The sequence below is a fragment of the Spermophilus citellus genome (genome assembly GCF_964194105.1).
Source record: "Spermophilus citellus genome assembly, chromosome: 18".
Lineage (NCBI taxonomy): Eukaryota > Metazoa > Chordata > Mammalia > Rodentia > Sciuridae > Spermophilus > Spermophilus citellus.
In genome coordinates this window covers 61,082,726-61,098,909 of record NC_138200.1, presented here as the reverse complement: position 1 = coordinate 61,098,909, position 16,184 = coordinate 61,082,726, and the positions used below count along the sequence as shown (strand labels likewise).

Here is a 16,184-nt window from a genome sequence, read left to right as displayed (position 1 = left end):
AGCTATCACAGTAAACTGTATAAACTGATGCATCAATGAATATAACTCAACAAGTAATGCTATCAAGGACTTGATTTACTTTGGGAGGATATGGACATATTGATAGACTCCTCCAATTTGAACTGCTTGCAGAACTTGCCTGGACTATATATCAGTTGCATACATTGTGAAATATCATCTGGTGCACCGAATTGTGGTACTGCTGGCATATTTTTGCTGATGGTGTCACCAGTGATGCAATTTCCTTGCCAGCTCACCCCATGTTTATTGTGGTAATACTGGCATATCTTTGCTGATGGTGTCACCAGTGACGCAATTTTTCCAAAGGAGCCGTCAATTGGCTTGGTGTCGTGGCATTTCTGTATCCTCCTCCCTTCTACTAGTGATGGTCTAAATTTGGGGGCCAACAGAGGTGAGGCAAAGAACCTCACCCCCCCACTGGCACCAAGGCTAAATTTGGGGGCCAACAGAGGTGAGGCAAGAACCTCACCCCCCCACTGGTGCATAGGCCTATCCACAAGCATGGCTGAATGCTGGACCGGTAGTCAGCGACGGGTTGCTCTGATTACAGTGGATTCAACCTAAGACAGGAAGCTGACGCCTAAAGGTCAGTTCTCCCATGACGGGTAAGAACCATATGTTAAATTGGACAACCTACCAGGCACGGTCCCTAGCCACATTGCTTGTTGCTTAATTAAACAGAAGGGGGCAGATGCTAGGAGCCACAAGCATATATACGATGTATGGCACCTTTGGTTGTAAAGTGACGCCAGCTAGCCACTGAGATGATTATGTTAAAATTTACATTCATATGCAAACTGGACTCCCGCTGTTCACCTTGGCCTGCTACCGGACTCAAGTTACGGGACTTTACGGGACTGCTGGAGAGTTCCCATTGGTTGGGGAAGGATAGTAGGAGGGAATTCCGGAGGAGGTGGGAGGAGACGGGGGGGTTCCGGTCGGCGCGCGGTTCCGGTCGGACACCCTCGTGGGAGGACCGGTTTTTGACTTGCTGGCGCTGAGAGTGTTAGCGGCTTTTTCAAAATAAAGTTTTGTTCCTGCTTGATTGGCTCGTGATTCTGTGCCCAGCCAAGACTGCGGCAGGGCGGGGTAGCTTCGTGAAGGTGCTGTCTGTTGAATGTTGTTAAAAAGGAACCATGGCTGCACCCGGAAATATATACAGCACAGCACCGTGGTGCATGTGACAGCAGTAAATGGACCCAGGGTAGACGGCGAAGGTGGGAAGGGAAACGCCATTTTCGTGAGCTGGGTAAGCTCTCTATGCACACGTAAAATAAAGATGATACTTCTAACGCCGAGGAACACTGTTAAGCAGCAGCTGAGAAGGGAGGTGTTGTTGGTCAAGCATCCTGCTATGTGGCCTAAACCGCCAAGCTGGAAGAACAGTAGGATTCCAAAGTCCACACTTAGGGCAACAACTGAAATGGTCAAAATTGCCCCTGAAAATCTCTCATGTCATCTGATAATACTAGTCAGGTTTTGTGAATTAAAATCCATAGAGAAATATTCTGTAAAAGTGCAATATACATATTAAGATAAAATGCACATTAACACATATATAAAATTTAATTTTAGAGTATTTTCATTGCATAAAAGGGGCTAGAGAGAGAGGAAAACATATAGTGCACACATGATGTGACTTCACTATGAGAAAGCTCTCATCCAAGTTTAGTTTCCTTTAAGATGCTTCAGAAATAGTTATTTGACGAATTTTGCATCTTGTTTTGGAACCATGCTTAAAATAATCCTATTTCTATTTTGACTCATTATTTTATTATAAGTTGGAGGGAGGGTAAATAAGCATTTCTTCCTCAGCATCCACCCCCTACACTGCCTTGGTCCTCCGGATGTCAGAGGGCGGTAGAGATGTGCCTTTACCAGTAGGGGTCGCTGTGCTGAGAATTAATCCCTATGAGTTTCTCATTAGTGATTATTATACTGCAGGCGGCCAAAATGGAAAAATTAATTAATTTCAAAGTGATAATGCATTTACAGCAACAATTAGAAATGTATAACTGTAAAAGGGCAACATTTAAAAGACAGATTACATTTAATAAAGTTGCACAAGAACATCCAATTGTAAAATTACTGATCTGCAACAATATTCCTTAAAGAGGCACTTAAAATAGCCTGACTCCATGAAGGGTGACCTAATTACTGTAACTAAAATCACCACAGTCACAGCAAGTCAGAGCAAATAAAAAAGGGATGCTGATATTAGAATACTGCTGTTTAATGGTTGCAGAAGCGGCTATCGTGGATAGGCAAAGCCAGGGCTCCAGCCCAAGGCTAGGTTGTATTTCTTCTCTGCTCGACCTCACACAACGGAGTGTGTACTCCAGCAAGTTTGGTGTAGAGAAAAAAGACTTTTTTCGAGGTGACATGCAGAAGACGCCAGAAAGCACAACACCCAGCGCCAGACATCTGGCAAAGGGGAGATTACATCCATGCCATGCAGCGTCCTCTGTGTTCAGGAGTCCAGCCCTCAGGTGGGGAGGGCATGGGCTGCACCTGTGTGGTCTATGTCCAAAAATCTGTTCCCATTAAAATGGCAGAGGTGCATCCATCGCCCAAGGAGCAAATACCTTATTGTGACTGAAAGAAGGCCAAGCCACACACATTGGAGAGTGCGTGCAGGTGACTCGGAATCAGTCTAGTTTTTCCTGCCAGTGAAACTGACCAACCCCAGGTCTACACTCAAGCTGATGCCACTCTGGAAGATACCGAGTCCTAGATGTCTATGAAGGAGAAGGGGCTGGCTCAGAGTTTGAGAAATAAGTCCAAGCCCCACCTCCTCCCACCTCTTTATACACTGGAACTTCAAAGGCTCAAAAATACCTCTAAGCACCTAAAAATATAAATGTATTATTAGGGAGGATTTTAATGAGAATCTAAACTCAGCTTCACATCCTGCAACTTTCTAATCTTTATGCTTATCTAAGGCACTCCACTTGTGGAATATTAAAGATGCTGTTCTACCAATTACTCATGGAATGTCCACAACACTGTATTCCTGGGAGACCAGATGTGCAGGTTGGAGAGCAAGCAACCAAGCTCCCTCCATGCACATGCCTTTCCTGCCTCATGAGTAACTCCCTCCCTCCCTCCATCCCAAAGGCCCAAGAACAGAGCCCTCCAGCTCCCTCTATGCCTGGTCCTTTAGCCTCCTGACTCTTGTCCTGTTATCAGCAATTGCACTTTGGAGAATATTCTAGACCAAGACATTGCTCACAGAAACTAATTACAGCCAACACAATGAGAAGTACCACTTGCAATAGGCACTGTGGCAGGCATATCACTGATCTCTGATCTCCAATATGGAAGCCACTGGGCCCTCATGACTATTTACATTAACTGAAGTGCAGTCAGATTAAAAATTCAGTTCCTCAGTTATATTAGCCTCAATATCCACATGTGGCCAGTGGCTATCATGTTTGCTAGTCAGATTACAGTCTCTACAGAAATTCTACGTCCACTCTTACAGATGTTATGTCCATCATGGCCGATGGTCACAATGGCATGCATCACCCTTTTGGTTATGAGGAGGCAGGCTTGAACCTGAAGTGACTGTCCAGGCTGTCCCCATTCCCAGAGGCAAGAGCCAGGTCTTGACTTTAGGGTCACTAACAGGAGAGCTGTCCAGGGGGACACTTCCTTCTCTTGCCACCACTGGGAGGCTACGTCAAACCCCTTTCCAGGCACAGGGTGCTGCTTACCGCTGCCTTTCTAGGTACACCGCTCCCCTGGCAACTGACACAGAATGTGGGTTTTCACGAGGTCACGACCCTCCTCTAGCCCTTCCCAAGGACTAGTTATCTGTGCATGTTCAACACGGTTCTCACCCAGGGTCTTGTGGCTACTCCATTTACCTGTTACCCAGGATGCTCTACGGGGTCTTCCTCTCAGGCCTCAGCCTTGCCTTGCTCTGGTCACTGAAACCTGCTCACAAGTAGTCTCTGTGCTTCTGTGACTGGGGTCCAGATGGATCAGGGTAGCGGGCAGAAGAGGCCTCTGCACACTGGCCAGGGAGGTGAAGGACAGCCACAGAGGCCAGGCACCAGGGAGTGGCGCTCACGGAACATGACCTTCCCCACTCGGTGCTCTTCCTGGCCCACGTGGCAAGGCTCCTGCCTCAGTTTAACTCCACACTGGTTTCCCACTTGGCTTACATCCTCACCACACTGACCACAAACCCAAACACTCACCAGGCCATGTGGATGCCTGCTCCAGGTGACTTGCTAGCACGTCACAGAAACCTTCCTGGCAGATCCAAGAAACCAACGATCACCCCCAACTTTGCCAGGCACAGTTCACATTCGATATTAGATAATAACCAACCCACCCCCAGAAACACAGATACCGACCAGCATGACTGCATGAGAACGTGTCTCTTCCCCCTGCCCCTCTCCAGGGCCCTGAGCCCTGGGCTCAAGTCACAGAATAACAGTTTCTGCCCTTTTTGTTGACCACTCGTCATGCTCTGGAATTCACAGCAAGTGAGCTAGTTGCATCACCCCATCAAATTCCATACACAGAGCCCCCTCCACATCTTTCTTGTCACATCCTCTGATTAGGAACATTCTGGAAGAGGTTACAAAACCAAAACTCTTTGTTGTCATAGAAGTAAGTTCCTGAGTTCCCACCAAGGAACACATCCAGTGAGAAGACTCAAGACACAATGATTACCAATGACGATCGAGGACTGGCCGTGGGCACCTGTTGGTCTTGAAGCCAGAGGACAACAGAAAAGCAGGAGCGTCTCTCTCTCCTCTCTCACCCAAACTCTAACAATCCATCCGCAGCTGTGAGGGGCACTGACACCCACTGGAGACCCACATTCCTAACAGCACGAGACCTCACTGTGGTCAAGGAAAGCCTTGGGGGGGGGGGGGTGAGAGCCCTACAGGCCCATGGTGGGGGAAGGTCCCAGCCCTGTGATCCAGGTGCGAACGGTTTCACGCATTTACTTTCCAGATATAATCCCCACACCCACCCACCCACCCACCCACTGACCAGGAGAGCCACTCGCCTCGTCCCCTCCCTCCACTCTGCACATTAAGTATTCAACACTTTAACTGCATTTGTCTTACTTAAGACCCATTTGGGGACTGGGTGTGCCTCACTGGTGGAGCCCTTGCTTGGCATGCATGGGTACTATTACTTCCTGTCTCGTCTCCTAAACAATTCCTGAGATTCATGTGGTAGTTCTTAAAGTCATCCACAAACATGAAGGGTAAGCACGGCAGGTGTGAGCGTCCTCAGGAGGAGACAGACCACACTCAGAGGCTGAGATAAACTGGAAGATGATGGTTTGACATACTTCCGAAGGCCAAACATGTTTGGAGAACAGGGAATTTCTGTGGTGTAGATGTTATGTTTGGGTAATGGAAACACTAGCGTTTATTAATAGGAAATATTTTTAAATGTCTAGAGATTAGAAATGTAGTCTCCCAAATACATTGTGTACAGCATATTTTCTTTGTTCGAATTATTTCCCTTTAAAATGCGTTCATGGAAGAAGTTTCTAGATACGGTTGATAAACAACCGTCAAAAATGTAAAAACTTCACATTTCCTCTTGTGAACACTTCCACATCTTATCAAGGTGATGTGATTTATCCAAGAAGATTCACGTGTGGGGATGTAAAGACTAGAGTACACTCCAGCCATGAAGGCTCTCCAGGAGACGGTACATCGACTTCTCCATTCAAAGAATTTAGAACATCTGATACAGCTTCTCAGTGAACACAAAGGGATCACACTGCTACCAATCCAATAGTCACAAACCTCTGTGTGTGTGTGTGTGTGTGTGTGTGTGTGTGTGTGTGTGAGAGAGAGAGAGAGAGAGAGCGAGCGAGAGAGACAGACACACACACACACACAGGGGGTTGAGCCCAGGGTCTCATGTATGCTAGACAAAGCACCACACACTGAGCTACATCCCCAGCCCTTTTGCATTTTCCCATTTTGAGACAGGGTCTCACTAAGTTGCCCAGCCTGGCCTTGAACCTGGGATCCTCCTCCACTGCCTCTCTAGTAGCTGGGAATATAGACCTGAACCACTGCACATCACAAATCCTCATTTTTCACCTTCTAACATGAAACACAGTTCTCAAGTGTGATGCCCAACACAATAGGTGTTCAAAGTTTTTTGAGTCAAAACAGAAATCACATCCAAACAAAATAAACCATCAAGACCTTCAGCACAACCTTGAGAAACCACTTCTTCTCTCCATCCTGCCACAGAGAGGCCACCTGTACTGGGCCCTTGCTGACAGCTCAGGCATGACATGACCCAGGTAAAGACCAGACTTTCTCCTGGGGACAAATGGCAAGGAGGGGAGGATATGCACAGCTGGATATCTCCAGGGAAGGCACGCTGGAGGTGCTGGTGGCACCAGAAACCGTGGACTTACCATGGACTTGGTGAACGGCCTCGCCAAGGTGAACAGCAGTGTGTATACCCACCAGTGGCGGTGGATGGAGGAGTACATCATGTTCCCAGGGTGCACCGCGTTGGACGTGACCCCGCGCGGGGAGAGGCGCCGGTGCAGCTCGTTGGAGAAGAGGATGTTGCACAGTTTGGATCTGTTGTAGGCCAGCATGGCCCAGTACTCGCCCTGTGATGGGGACAGACGGCTGAAGTCAAGCTTCCCGGAGGAATCGTTGATGTCCGTAAATCTGAAAAAAGAGGAGATAGGACCCAAAGCAACCAAGCTGTAGCTTTTTGTCTAGTTGTAACTTTTTATTTAGAAATCTAAGGAGATGCTGCATGGACTACTGCAAACTCAGTCCTGCGTACATCAAATCATGTCCCTTCAAAACAGATATCTGGTACATCACAAAGCAAGTCACCCTCTTCCAAAGACACCTACATCAGCCTGTGCTTGTAACAGCGGTCAACCCGCCCAGCTCCCCACAACCCTTCCCAGGTATTTTTCAAAACCTTCCACAGGAAGTTCAAGGATAATTAAATTAAATTAAATGAGGAAGCATCTTAAATCAAGGGCTGCTGCTTTTGGAACTAAAGGCACCACTCGCCTAACCTTTGTTGGGCTGTCCTGGATTATTTCAGCCAAAGCTGGAGTCCTGTATGTATTTTTTATTGAGCATCCGAGAAAATACAGACAAGGCGTGCTGCCTCCAAGACTCTCTTCCAGATTAAAAATTAATGATTATAAAGGGGCTGTAACCTTGGTAAGGTGCCATAGTCTTCTACGTTTAAAAGATAAATGTAAACAAAGCCAAAACGAGTTCTGGCAGAGCCTGATGTTTTTAAGTATGGCAGAGCGTGATGTTTTTAAGTATACCCATGGCATGGATGCGCACAAATCAAAGTAACTAGTTGATGTTTTATAATTGGGTCTGACGGAGTCGTTAAACACCAGCTGCTGGGTTCCATTCCTTTCTTCCTTTAAGAAAAAAAAAAAAGTAGTAACTGCTTTAAAAAAATTGGATCATAACAAAAGGAATTTCTAGATGTTCTCATCTTTGTTTAAGGACAACTCATATTTTGCTTCATTAAATTTACTCTGGGCCCTGGGTAATAAGAAAGTACGAGGATACCGCAGGAAACAGCAGAGTGAAAAATACAGAATCATCCTGTGGTTCAGGTTGGGCACAAAAACACAAAAGAGCCACACGGGCAGGTGAAACTTGCATTCTAAGGGAAAGTGACTGTCATTTCTCTGGGGCTCCACCAGTGACATCCAATTTCTGGTGCTAAACGGTATTGCTGCTCTAAAGTCATCAACAAATCCAAGGACCAGGGATGCCATCAAGGATCCGGCAAGGAGACCTTGAAACTAATTGTTGGCTGCCTGTTTCCGAGTCCCCAAACTACAGGAAGAGCCCAGGCTTCCGAGCTTACTTGTCTAAGGCAGGGAAACTTAGCGGGAAATTTGAAAATTTATGGGGGTCTTTTTCTGGTGGAAATAACAATCGCTGGCAGGGATCAGGGATGGTGGATGTCCCACGATGCAGGTGGATTCTTGCTCAATAAAGACTGTCCCCCTGGACTTCCAAGCAGATGAAAAGCCTGCATCTAATTACCTGAGCCAGAGCCCAACTGTGCTTTACATTTTCAGTTTCACCATCCACTGAGTTTCCAGGATCGCCATGCGAGAACCACATAAATGAGGAGGAATGGATGCGATTTCAGATTCTGAGGGTTTTTTGGAGCATGCAGCTTGAGTCAGCGTTGGGTGCTGTCTCTTGCAAAGCCACACACCAATCGACAGTCTGCCTGTGACTGTTCCACTGGAGGTGACACATGCACCAACACACACATCTGATTGTCATGTTGTTGCAGAGGAGATACTTTATTTCTGAACTTTACTTTAATGCAGTCATAAGGTGTTACAGAAGAGCTGTCAGAAAAGGGGCTATGATCCAAGAACTGCAAAGATCCAAGTTAAGGGACATGACTAGGAGACCCGACTTCCTCAAGGCAGAAAAGGACATTACAGAGGTAGAGCAGATCTAAAATGTTTGGGAGAAACACAACACCCTTTGCTCCCACCTCCCAGGCTTCTTTTGCTAATTACTCCTGGAAGCCCCTTTTCTGGTGTCTGCATTTAGCTGAACCAAGCTCAGGAGCCTCTTCCTCCAAGAAGCTTTCTCCAACACTCCTGTGGAAGTCGATATTATTTCTTGGTGTCCCGTTTGCAGGAGGGGTGTGGATTGAAAGAAGCCCCAGGAACAGGCTGAAGTGCATGTTTCCATGGAAATTAAGCATCCACTTTCCAGGATCCCATCTAGGATATCAATCCCAGTGTTCGTTGACACTGCTGCCCCTTAAGGTCAATGATGAAACCAGCTGTGACGCCTTCAAATTTTGCCTGTGTGCTGGGCCCCCCGTCACCACCCCTGACTGCAAGCCACTGTTCACCTGGTTCTGACGCTGGACTGTGCCTCCTGTGTGCTACTGGGGCAGTGTCTGGGCCACTGCAGGGCTGAACACGGGGTTAGAGAACTGAAGTTTGATCATGGGTTTGAAATTCCAAACCAAGGGGCAAATTTCCCTTGTTGCAAAAAGTCTTGGTTTGAGCCTTGCTCAAAAGGCAAAATGTACCACGAGGCGCAAACCCTCTGAGCTCTGTGTTAATATCTCTGTGCTGCCCTTTCTGATGTCAGGAAGGAGTTCCCTGCTTTGGCTTCAAGGCTGACACCTAAGTAGCTCATGAGTAAGGAACACAGGCAGATTATACTTCTGAGAGGGCAGGGTTCCTTCCTAGAACCCAATCTAAGAACAAGGCCGAAACACTGCATGGTAAGAAATCACATGGAACCAGGTGGAGGGCACTTATCAAGGTGGAGAAGTTCCGGCTGCTGGGTCCCGAGTCTCCCACTAGAAACAGCACCTGCAGCATGAGAACCCTGATGTCCTCCGGCCATCTCTTGGGCAGAAAGCCCATCTGGAACTTCCCAAGGCTTGCATGGACCATCTTCCAGGAAGCACATAGGGTGGACCTGATCCCCCTGAGCCGAGGCAGGCTTCCTAAAATATGGCCACGTCCACCCCTCAGCTCCAGAGGCAATAAAACAGCTCTTCAAAGGCTGCCAGCTCTATTTGCAAGGTGAAAAACTGACAAAGCCAAACAAAAAGGTCTTAATAGAATTCTCTCTTGCGGACACACTAAAATACTATACAGTTTGCCTCCAGACATTAACTTTTGATTTTTAAGGGCACCCCATCTTGTATTTATGCATTGTCTCATTCTTTTTGTTGTTGTTAAACTGAAGATTTTTTAAATTCCCCAGTTTAAGTAATAAGGATCGATTCCACGTAGATAAGAGTTAGCATGCTTAAAGAGCTGAACTAAATTTGCATTAGCAATTTTGTGTATTGACGTGATTATGCGTACATGATTGTGTGTGTGCATGTATGGTTGTGTATGTGTTTTATTGTGTGATTATGTGTGGTTGTATTTGTAATTGTGTAGAATGTGTACGTGAGTGCATGTACATGTGGTTGTTATTGTGAATGTGTGTATGAATGCAAGTACCTTTGTGTGTTATTATGTAATTGTATGTGGTCATATGTGTTATTGTGTAAATGTCTATGATTGCATGTATTTGTGGTTGTGTTATGTGATTTTGTATGGTTGGGATGTTATGCAATGTGTGTATGATTGTGGCTGGATTTGTGTGATTGTGTGTGTGAATATATGTGTTACTGTGAATGTGTATGATTGTATGTACCTGTGGTTGTGTGTGTTATATGATTGTGTATAGCTTGGTTGTTATGGAATATGTGTATGATTGTGTGTATCTGTGTCTGGTTGTGTGGATATATGTGTTACTGTGTGAATGTGTATGATTGCATGTACCTGTGGTTGTGTGTGTGGTTGTGTTACTGTGTGAATGTGCAGATGGTTGCGTGTACATGTGGTTGTGTGTGGGGTTCTATAATTGTGTATCAGTTGGACACAACACAGTTCGAGCCATTTAGAAGTGTCCAGCTGGCCCTCTGCTACTTTCCCTCTATTTTAATTGTTATCTGAAAAATTTTCCCAGAAGGAAACCAAGCTCTCATTTCCATATGATACATTTCAGATAGGCAGAAACTCAATTCACTTCCTCAGACTCCAGATAAGTAAGTAAAGCACAGTGAAGACACAGGGAGGCTCATAAATATCTTGCCTTGGGGCAGTCTAGTATAACATTTTCTGCAAACACAGGACTTTATTTTTCCCCTAACAGGGGGTCTTGACTCCAGTGAAGATATTGTGCCAAGGTTTATGGAGGTAATTAGATATCAACACTTGCATTTTACTGCGTGGTTTAGGGCTCTGGGTTCTTGAGCAGGGAGCGAGGGCCCCACGTACTGCCGAGTTCCCGCCTGGCGCTGGCTCTCCAAGCCAAGAGACACCTCACGAGCCGTGAGCCGGTGGCTTGAGGGGCTGTGATGGTGTAAGACCACAAAACCTGGGAAGGGCAACAAGGAAACAGAAGCCAGAGGCAGTCGCCAGAGTGCAGTCGCCCAACCACAGGCTGCCAGAGGCCCTGTCTGTAAACTAAACTGGACCTAATTCAGAAGGCCAAGGCTTTTCCTTCCCAATGACTCTCTTAAATGGAATTAAGACCTGAGCTCCAAGGCATGCTGCAGTCAAGGAGAGAACAAAGGCAGCAAGAGTATTAAGGGCAGCCAGCAGCACCCAGCGGACACTGTCTCCTACTAAGTACCAGCTCACTTAAACACGTCCCGAGGTGCCTGCCGTGTCTGCCCAGCTTGGGGGCTGGCACATCTGCTGGAGCCCTCTCTGCTGCCCAACAGGCCACTCTGTTCCCTTCCTCAGACCTGCTGTGATTTGCAAAGATAAGGCCGTCCAGATTTCATTCCTGCCTAATTACTAGATGCTCCGTGTCTTCTCACATGGGGGAGGATTACCACCGGGCACCCTTCTTTCATTTCAGCCATCATAAATTCAAAATGGTAAAGGCAAATCTATCTGCAGCATGTCACTTATACCATAAGCCCCTGTGCTTGGGAGTGATAAAGGGTTCAAGCTAACCCTTGGCTGGTCTCTCTCCCCCAAGTCCCAGGGGTTACGTTTTATGGAAGTATGATTAAAAAAATAAGCTTCATTCTGGGTCACTAAAACATTTCAGGCAGGACTTAAGACAGAGGAGAAGGGGGAAAATAGGCCCTCGCACAATTTTTTTTTTCCAGCTACTCTGCTAAGAGCAGATGCTTCCTCCCAACCCCACACCCAGGAAACCAGAAAGAGAAATCTCCCAAACAAGTACTAAATCTAGCCTCACCCAACCCGCCAGTCCTTTGTCTTTTCTGAGCACTTTTCTCTTTAGACAAATAGTTGTTTATCCAACTCCAGAATCGAATATGCTGAAAATACGATGAAATTTTCAAATGTCTTTTTAGTCAATTGAATATTCTCCTAATGGTAATAGAAAAGAAGGACCATCTGATGTTTTAATTGAAATTTTAACCAAAAGAGGCATGGCCAGATTTCTAATATGTTCTAACTACAGTACTTCCCTTTCCACAATTACACAGCTAATGTCGGCATTGAATTCCCTAATTTCTCATTATAAAACAATTGGATTTCATCTCGCAGTCTTTAATTGCATTGTTTCTCCTGCTAGAATAACTGCACATTCTTCTTCGTAAGACGTTGAAGTTGTTGAATTACAAATCGATAAAGGTCACGCCATTCAGATTTAATCAATTATTATTCCGTCTCTAAGCAAGATCAGCGCGGCGCTTGAAGTATAGTTGTAAAAACACCCTGCATTGCTATAGACAGCCCCCCAAAGGGTCCCCGCCATCCCACATGCAGGGCCCTAGAGAAAGCAGGACAGCCAGGCTGCGCGCTCTCCCACTCCTCGGAACACTGCGAAAAATGATCCTCAGAAATAGGGTTGTGGGGGAATTCTAGGAGGGTGTGTGGGGCAGGGGGGCAAGCGAAAAACATGGAATTCAAACCCACCGATGGGACTCAGAGGAGACCACGACCACGCGGGCAGGGGCCGAGCGGCAGAGAACGTCCTGCAGGAGCTGCACCAGGTAGAAATGCCCCAGGTGGTTCACCTGGAAGGTGGTCTCCAGGCCATCCTTCGTGAGGCTCCAGGGCAGAGCGAAAGCAGCAGCGTTGCACACGAGCACGTGAAGGGACCTGGAAAACAGCATTCCACAATCTGTAGACGTCAACCCACGGCCACCCACATTTCCCAGGGACAGCCGATTCCTCACTGCCTTCAAGATCCCATCAGAGAGAGACAAGATGCCCTACAGGGTCGCATGGCTCCGAGTGGGCAACCGTCCTGGGACACTGGGGAGGACAGGCCCCTGGGATGCAGGACTTTCAGTGTTAAATCCAGACAGGGCTTGGCAAGTTAGGACAAGCTGGTCATCCTAGTTGGAATCCAGGTTCCACCACCTAATTAACTCTGCCCTTCCAAATTCATCCAGTTTGCACATTCCTCAGCTCCTCGTCTTAAATCAAAATAGTCCTTCAAACAGAGAAAACATCCTATTAAAAAAAAAATGCTGGCACAGGACCCAGCACTTACAAGGAGCTAAAGAAACACATCAAGAGGAAGAAGCTTTGTCCGAGGAAACGGACACACCTGTGTGGACATTAGAGATCAGATTATACCTACATGTTAAAAACCAGCCCAATTTATATTCACATATTAACTTGTTCCACAATACAATTCTTGACAATAAAGTAATAGTTTTATGCAAATCAAAATCCTAAATCCTCATGAACAAATTGTATTCAAGAGAAATCATCCAAACATCCAAACAAGAATTGAGAATTATACAATAAAATATAGTGAACATAGCCAGGGTGTTTGTAATTGCAACATAAAAACAACAAATTGAAAAAAAAAACTAAATATACAATGGAAAAATCATTAAATAAAATAGAATATAGCCATATGATTGAATTATATAGTCATTTGAATTATAACAAACAAATCTATTTTGTTTTATAATCCATCATAAAGTCAAGTCTGTGATGTTGTAGAACCACATACACACCCGCACCCAGAAAGAGGGGATGGTGATGAGGGAGGCGCAGGTGAGGGGAGGCGCAGGTGAGGGGAGGCGCAGGTGAGGGGAGGCGCAGGTGAGGGGAGGCGCAGGTGAGGGGAGGCGCAGGTGAGGGGAGGCGCAGGTGAGGGGAGGCGCAGGTGAGGGGAGGCGCAGGTGAGGGGAGGCGCAGGTGAGGGGAGGCGCAGGTGAGGGGAGGCGCAGGTGAGGGGAGGCACCAGAGGCTGGTGAGCCCACAGAATCGGAAAATACCTTCTCTCTGAGTTTACCTATACTTTATTCTCTCCATAATTAACATGCAGTGTATTTATAGGAAGGAATAAATGCAATCAAATAAGTATTCAGCAAAATAAAAAGAGCATTTCAGGAATTTAGCCAACACATTTAACATGAGAGGGAAAACACCAATAAACACGGTTGGCTTTCACAGGAGCACTGGATTAAGATCTGGGGACCTGTGTTTTTGACTCCTCTGGGACAAGTCTTCCAGGTACTCCGAGCATCTGATTCTTGTAAAATAAGGAGCTGCAAGTCGAGACACTTAGTTTTCCTCACCTATCTCTGATTCCAGGACAATGGCTGTGGGTAAAATTCCTTTTTGATATAGGAAAAAAATCTTTCCTGTATTTTCATTTGAAAAAAAAAGGTGTTCTTTCATAGAAACATTTCATAGGTTTATTACTATTTAAACAATTTGGTTGTGTTTCTATTTTCATGAAATGCAACCATCCACGAGTCATAAGTTTTAAATGTTAAAAAAAATGCTCTTCATATAAGAGAAACAGGGAAACAGAAAATATATGTAAAAGTTAAAATAATACATTATCAAAAAAATAAACAACAAAATGACAAATGACATAATACTAAAAAATCCACATTTTAAATAAAGAGTCCCTAGAAATCAACAAGAAAATACAGTGTAAGAGTCTTACAGATATACTGAGATATTTTTAAAATTTGTAAAAGTAGATTACAAATGACCAATACAAAGCTTAACGTGTTCTACTCTACTACAACCAATATTTTCTACCAAAAAATCAGCAGATTTATTTATGTTATTATGTTTTTATTATATTTGTAAAAATTGGTGGGAAAATGTATTCATGCCTCCTGGATTTTAAGTAGAAAATGCATATCATGAGAATTAAAAGGATTCAAATTATTTCATCTGGTGACCCTGCTTCCAACTGGGGAGGACATAGCGGCAGGATGGAGGAAGCAGTATTTTATCATTAATAATGTTTATAATTGCATGTGATGACAATAAAATGTGAATGACTTTCAGTGAGCTGTGGTGTTTTGAATTCTCTGTCAACACTGCTCCCCATCTTTTATGCCCAAGGGGCAGCCCATTCTCGGAGCTGCCTCTCACACCATGAGCATGGCGCAGGGGGTTCTGCAGTGGGAAGAAAGGCCGATTCCACAAGGTATGTCCACCCCACACCCTGAACATGTTGAAGAATTTTTTGTCTCTATTCAAAAGTGACATGGGTCTAGTTTTCCTTTCCTTGTGATGTCTTTGGTTTAGTCTGACATCAGGTAAATGTTGGTTCCACAGTCAGCTGGGAGGTATTCCCTTCTCTTCTATTTTTCTATTCCTTAAATACTTGGCAGAAAGCATAATTTTTAAACCAGGAATGTGATAACAGTGATTTTATAAATTGCTGTTACTTTTTTAAAGAATTCATGAAATCTCATTTTCATGGGGAATCTGGATAGGGTAAAGAAAATGTTGATTTCATTCTGTGGCTTGATGTATTTTCCAAGCTGTCACCTGCCTAAAGCTTACATGGGGCGAGCTGGGTCTGGATGGTAAAACCTATTTTTCACATAAGTGCCCAGCGCCATTGTTAGCATACCCCCCACACCCGTAATCCGGGTATTCCCTGAAGAGGTGGGCGCACAGGCTCTGGGGCCTCTGGTTGGGGCCTTCCCAACAACACACTCATCAAGACCCTGTTTCAAATCAAAGCAGAGCTTCCTGGTTTGTAGCTGTGGGGAGCCATATTTTGTACTAAGGCAGAACCACCATGGAAAAACTTGGGAAATAGAGTAAACTATATTACATTTGAGCTTCTTTTAGACTGCTTCTCAAATATTTGGCTCCATCCTCCACAGCTATTTATTTTTTACTTTTACTTTTTAAAATATTAACCATGGGTTGGACACTTGTCAACAGCTTTGTGTTACATACATTTAATCTTCACAATAATAGGAGGTGACATGAATTATTGTTGCCATTTTACAGGCTGAAAAACAAGACAGTAGAAGCAACTTTCATGAGTTCAGAAATGAAGCAAGTATCAGAAATAACCAAAATAAGTAAGCAGATAAATGAATAAAACAAAGCAAAAGGAACCAACTGACTTCAAGGCCACCTGATGACCCCTTTTCTCTTAGAAAACCAAACTGAGTGTGGATGTGTAACCGATGTGATTCTGCAATCTGTATTTGGGGTAAAAATGGGAGTTCATAACCCACTTGAATCTAATGTATGAAATATGAGATGTCAAGAGCTTTGTAATGTTTTTGAACAACCAATAAAAAAAAAAAAAGAAAACAAAACTGAACCAGCGAGGACCATGCCAAAGGCCCTGCTTAGTTCTGCTGTTGTTCACACCTGCCTCCTAGCTAGCAGCTGA

The 16,184-nt window shown here is 45.1% G+C and overlaps 1 protein-coding gene across 6 annotated transcripts in view; it reads right to left on the bottom strand.

Moving 5' to 3' along the window:
* WWOX (WW domain containing oxidoreductase) overlaps nt 1-16,184 on the bottom strand; it is a gene marked incomplete at both ends in the record, with an annotated part of 882,099 nt that overhangs the window by 617,549 nt on the left and 248,366 nt on the right. For 4 of the 6 annotated variants that reach the window (XM_081274218.1, XM_081274223.1, XM_081274222.1 and 1 more), the window contains 2 exons: nt 6,437-6,701; nt 12,473-12,658. In XM_081274218.1, coding sequence (XP_081130344.1) covers nt 6,437-6,701; nt 12,473-12,658 — 451 coding nt within the window. Of the gene's footprint in view, nt 1-6,220; nt 6,702-12,472; nt 12,659-16,184 lie in introns of those variants that run through there. The other 2 variants (XM_081274219.1, XM_081274221.1) reach the window with 2 other exon arrangements.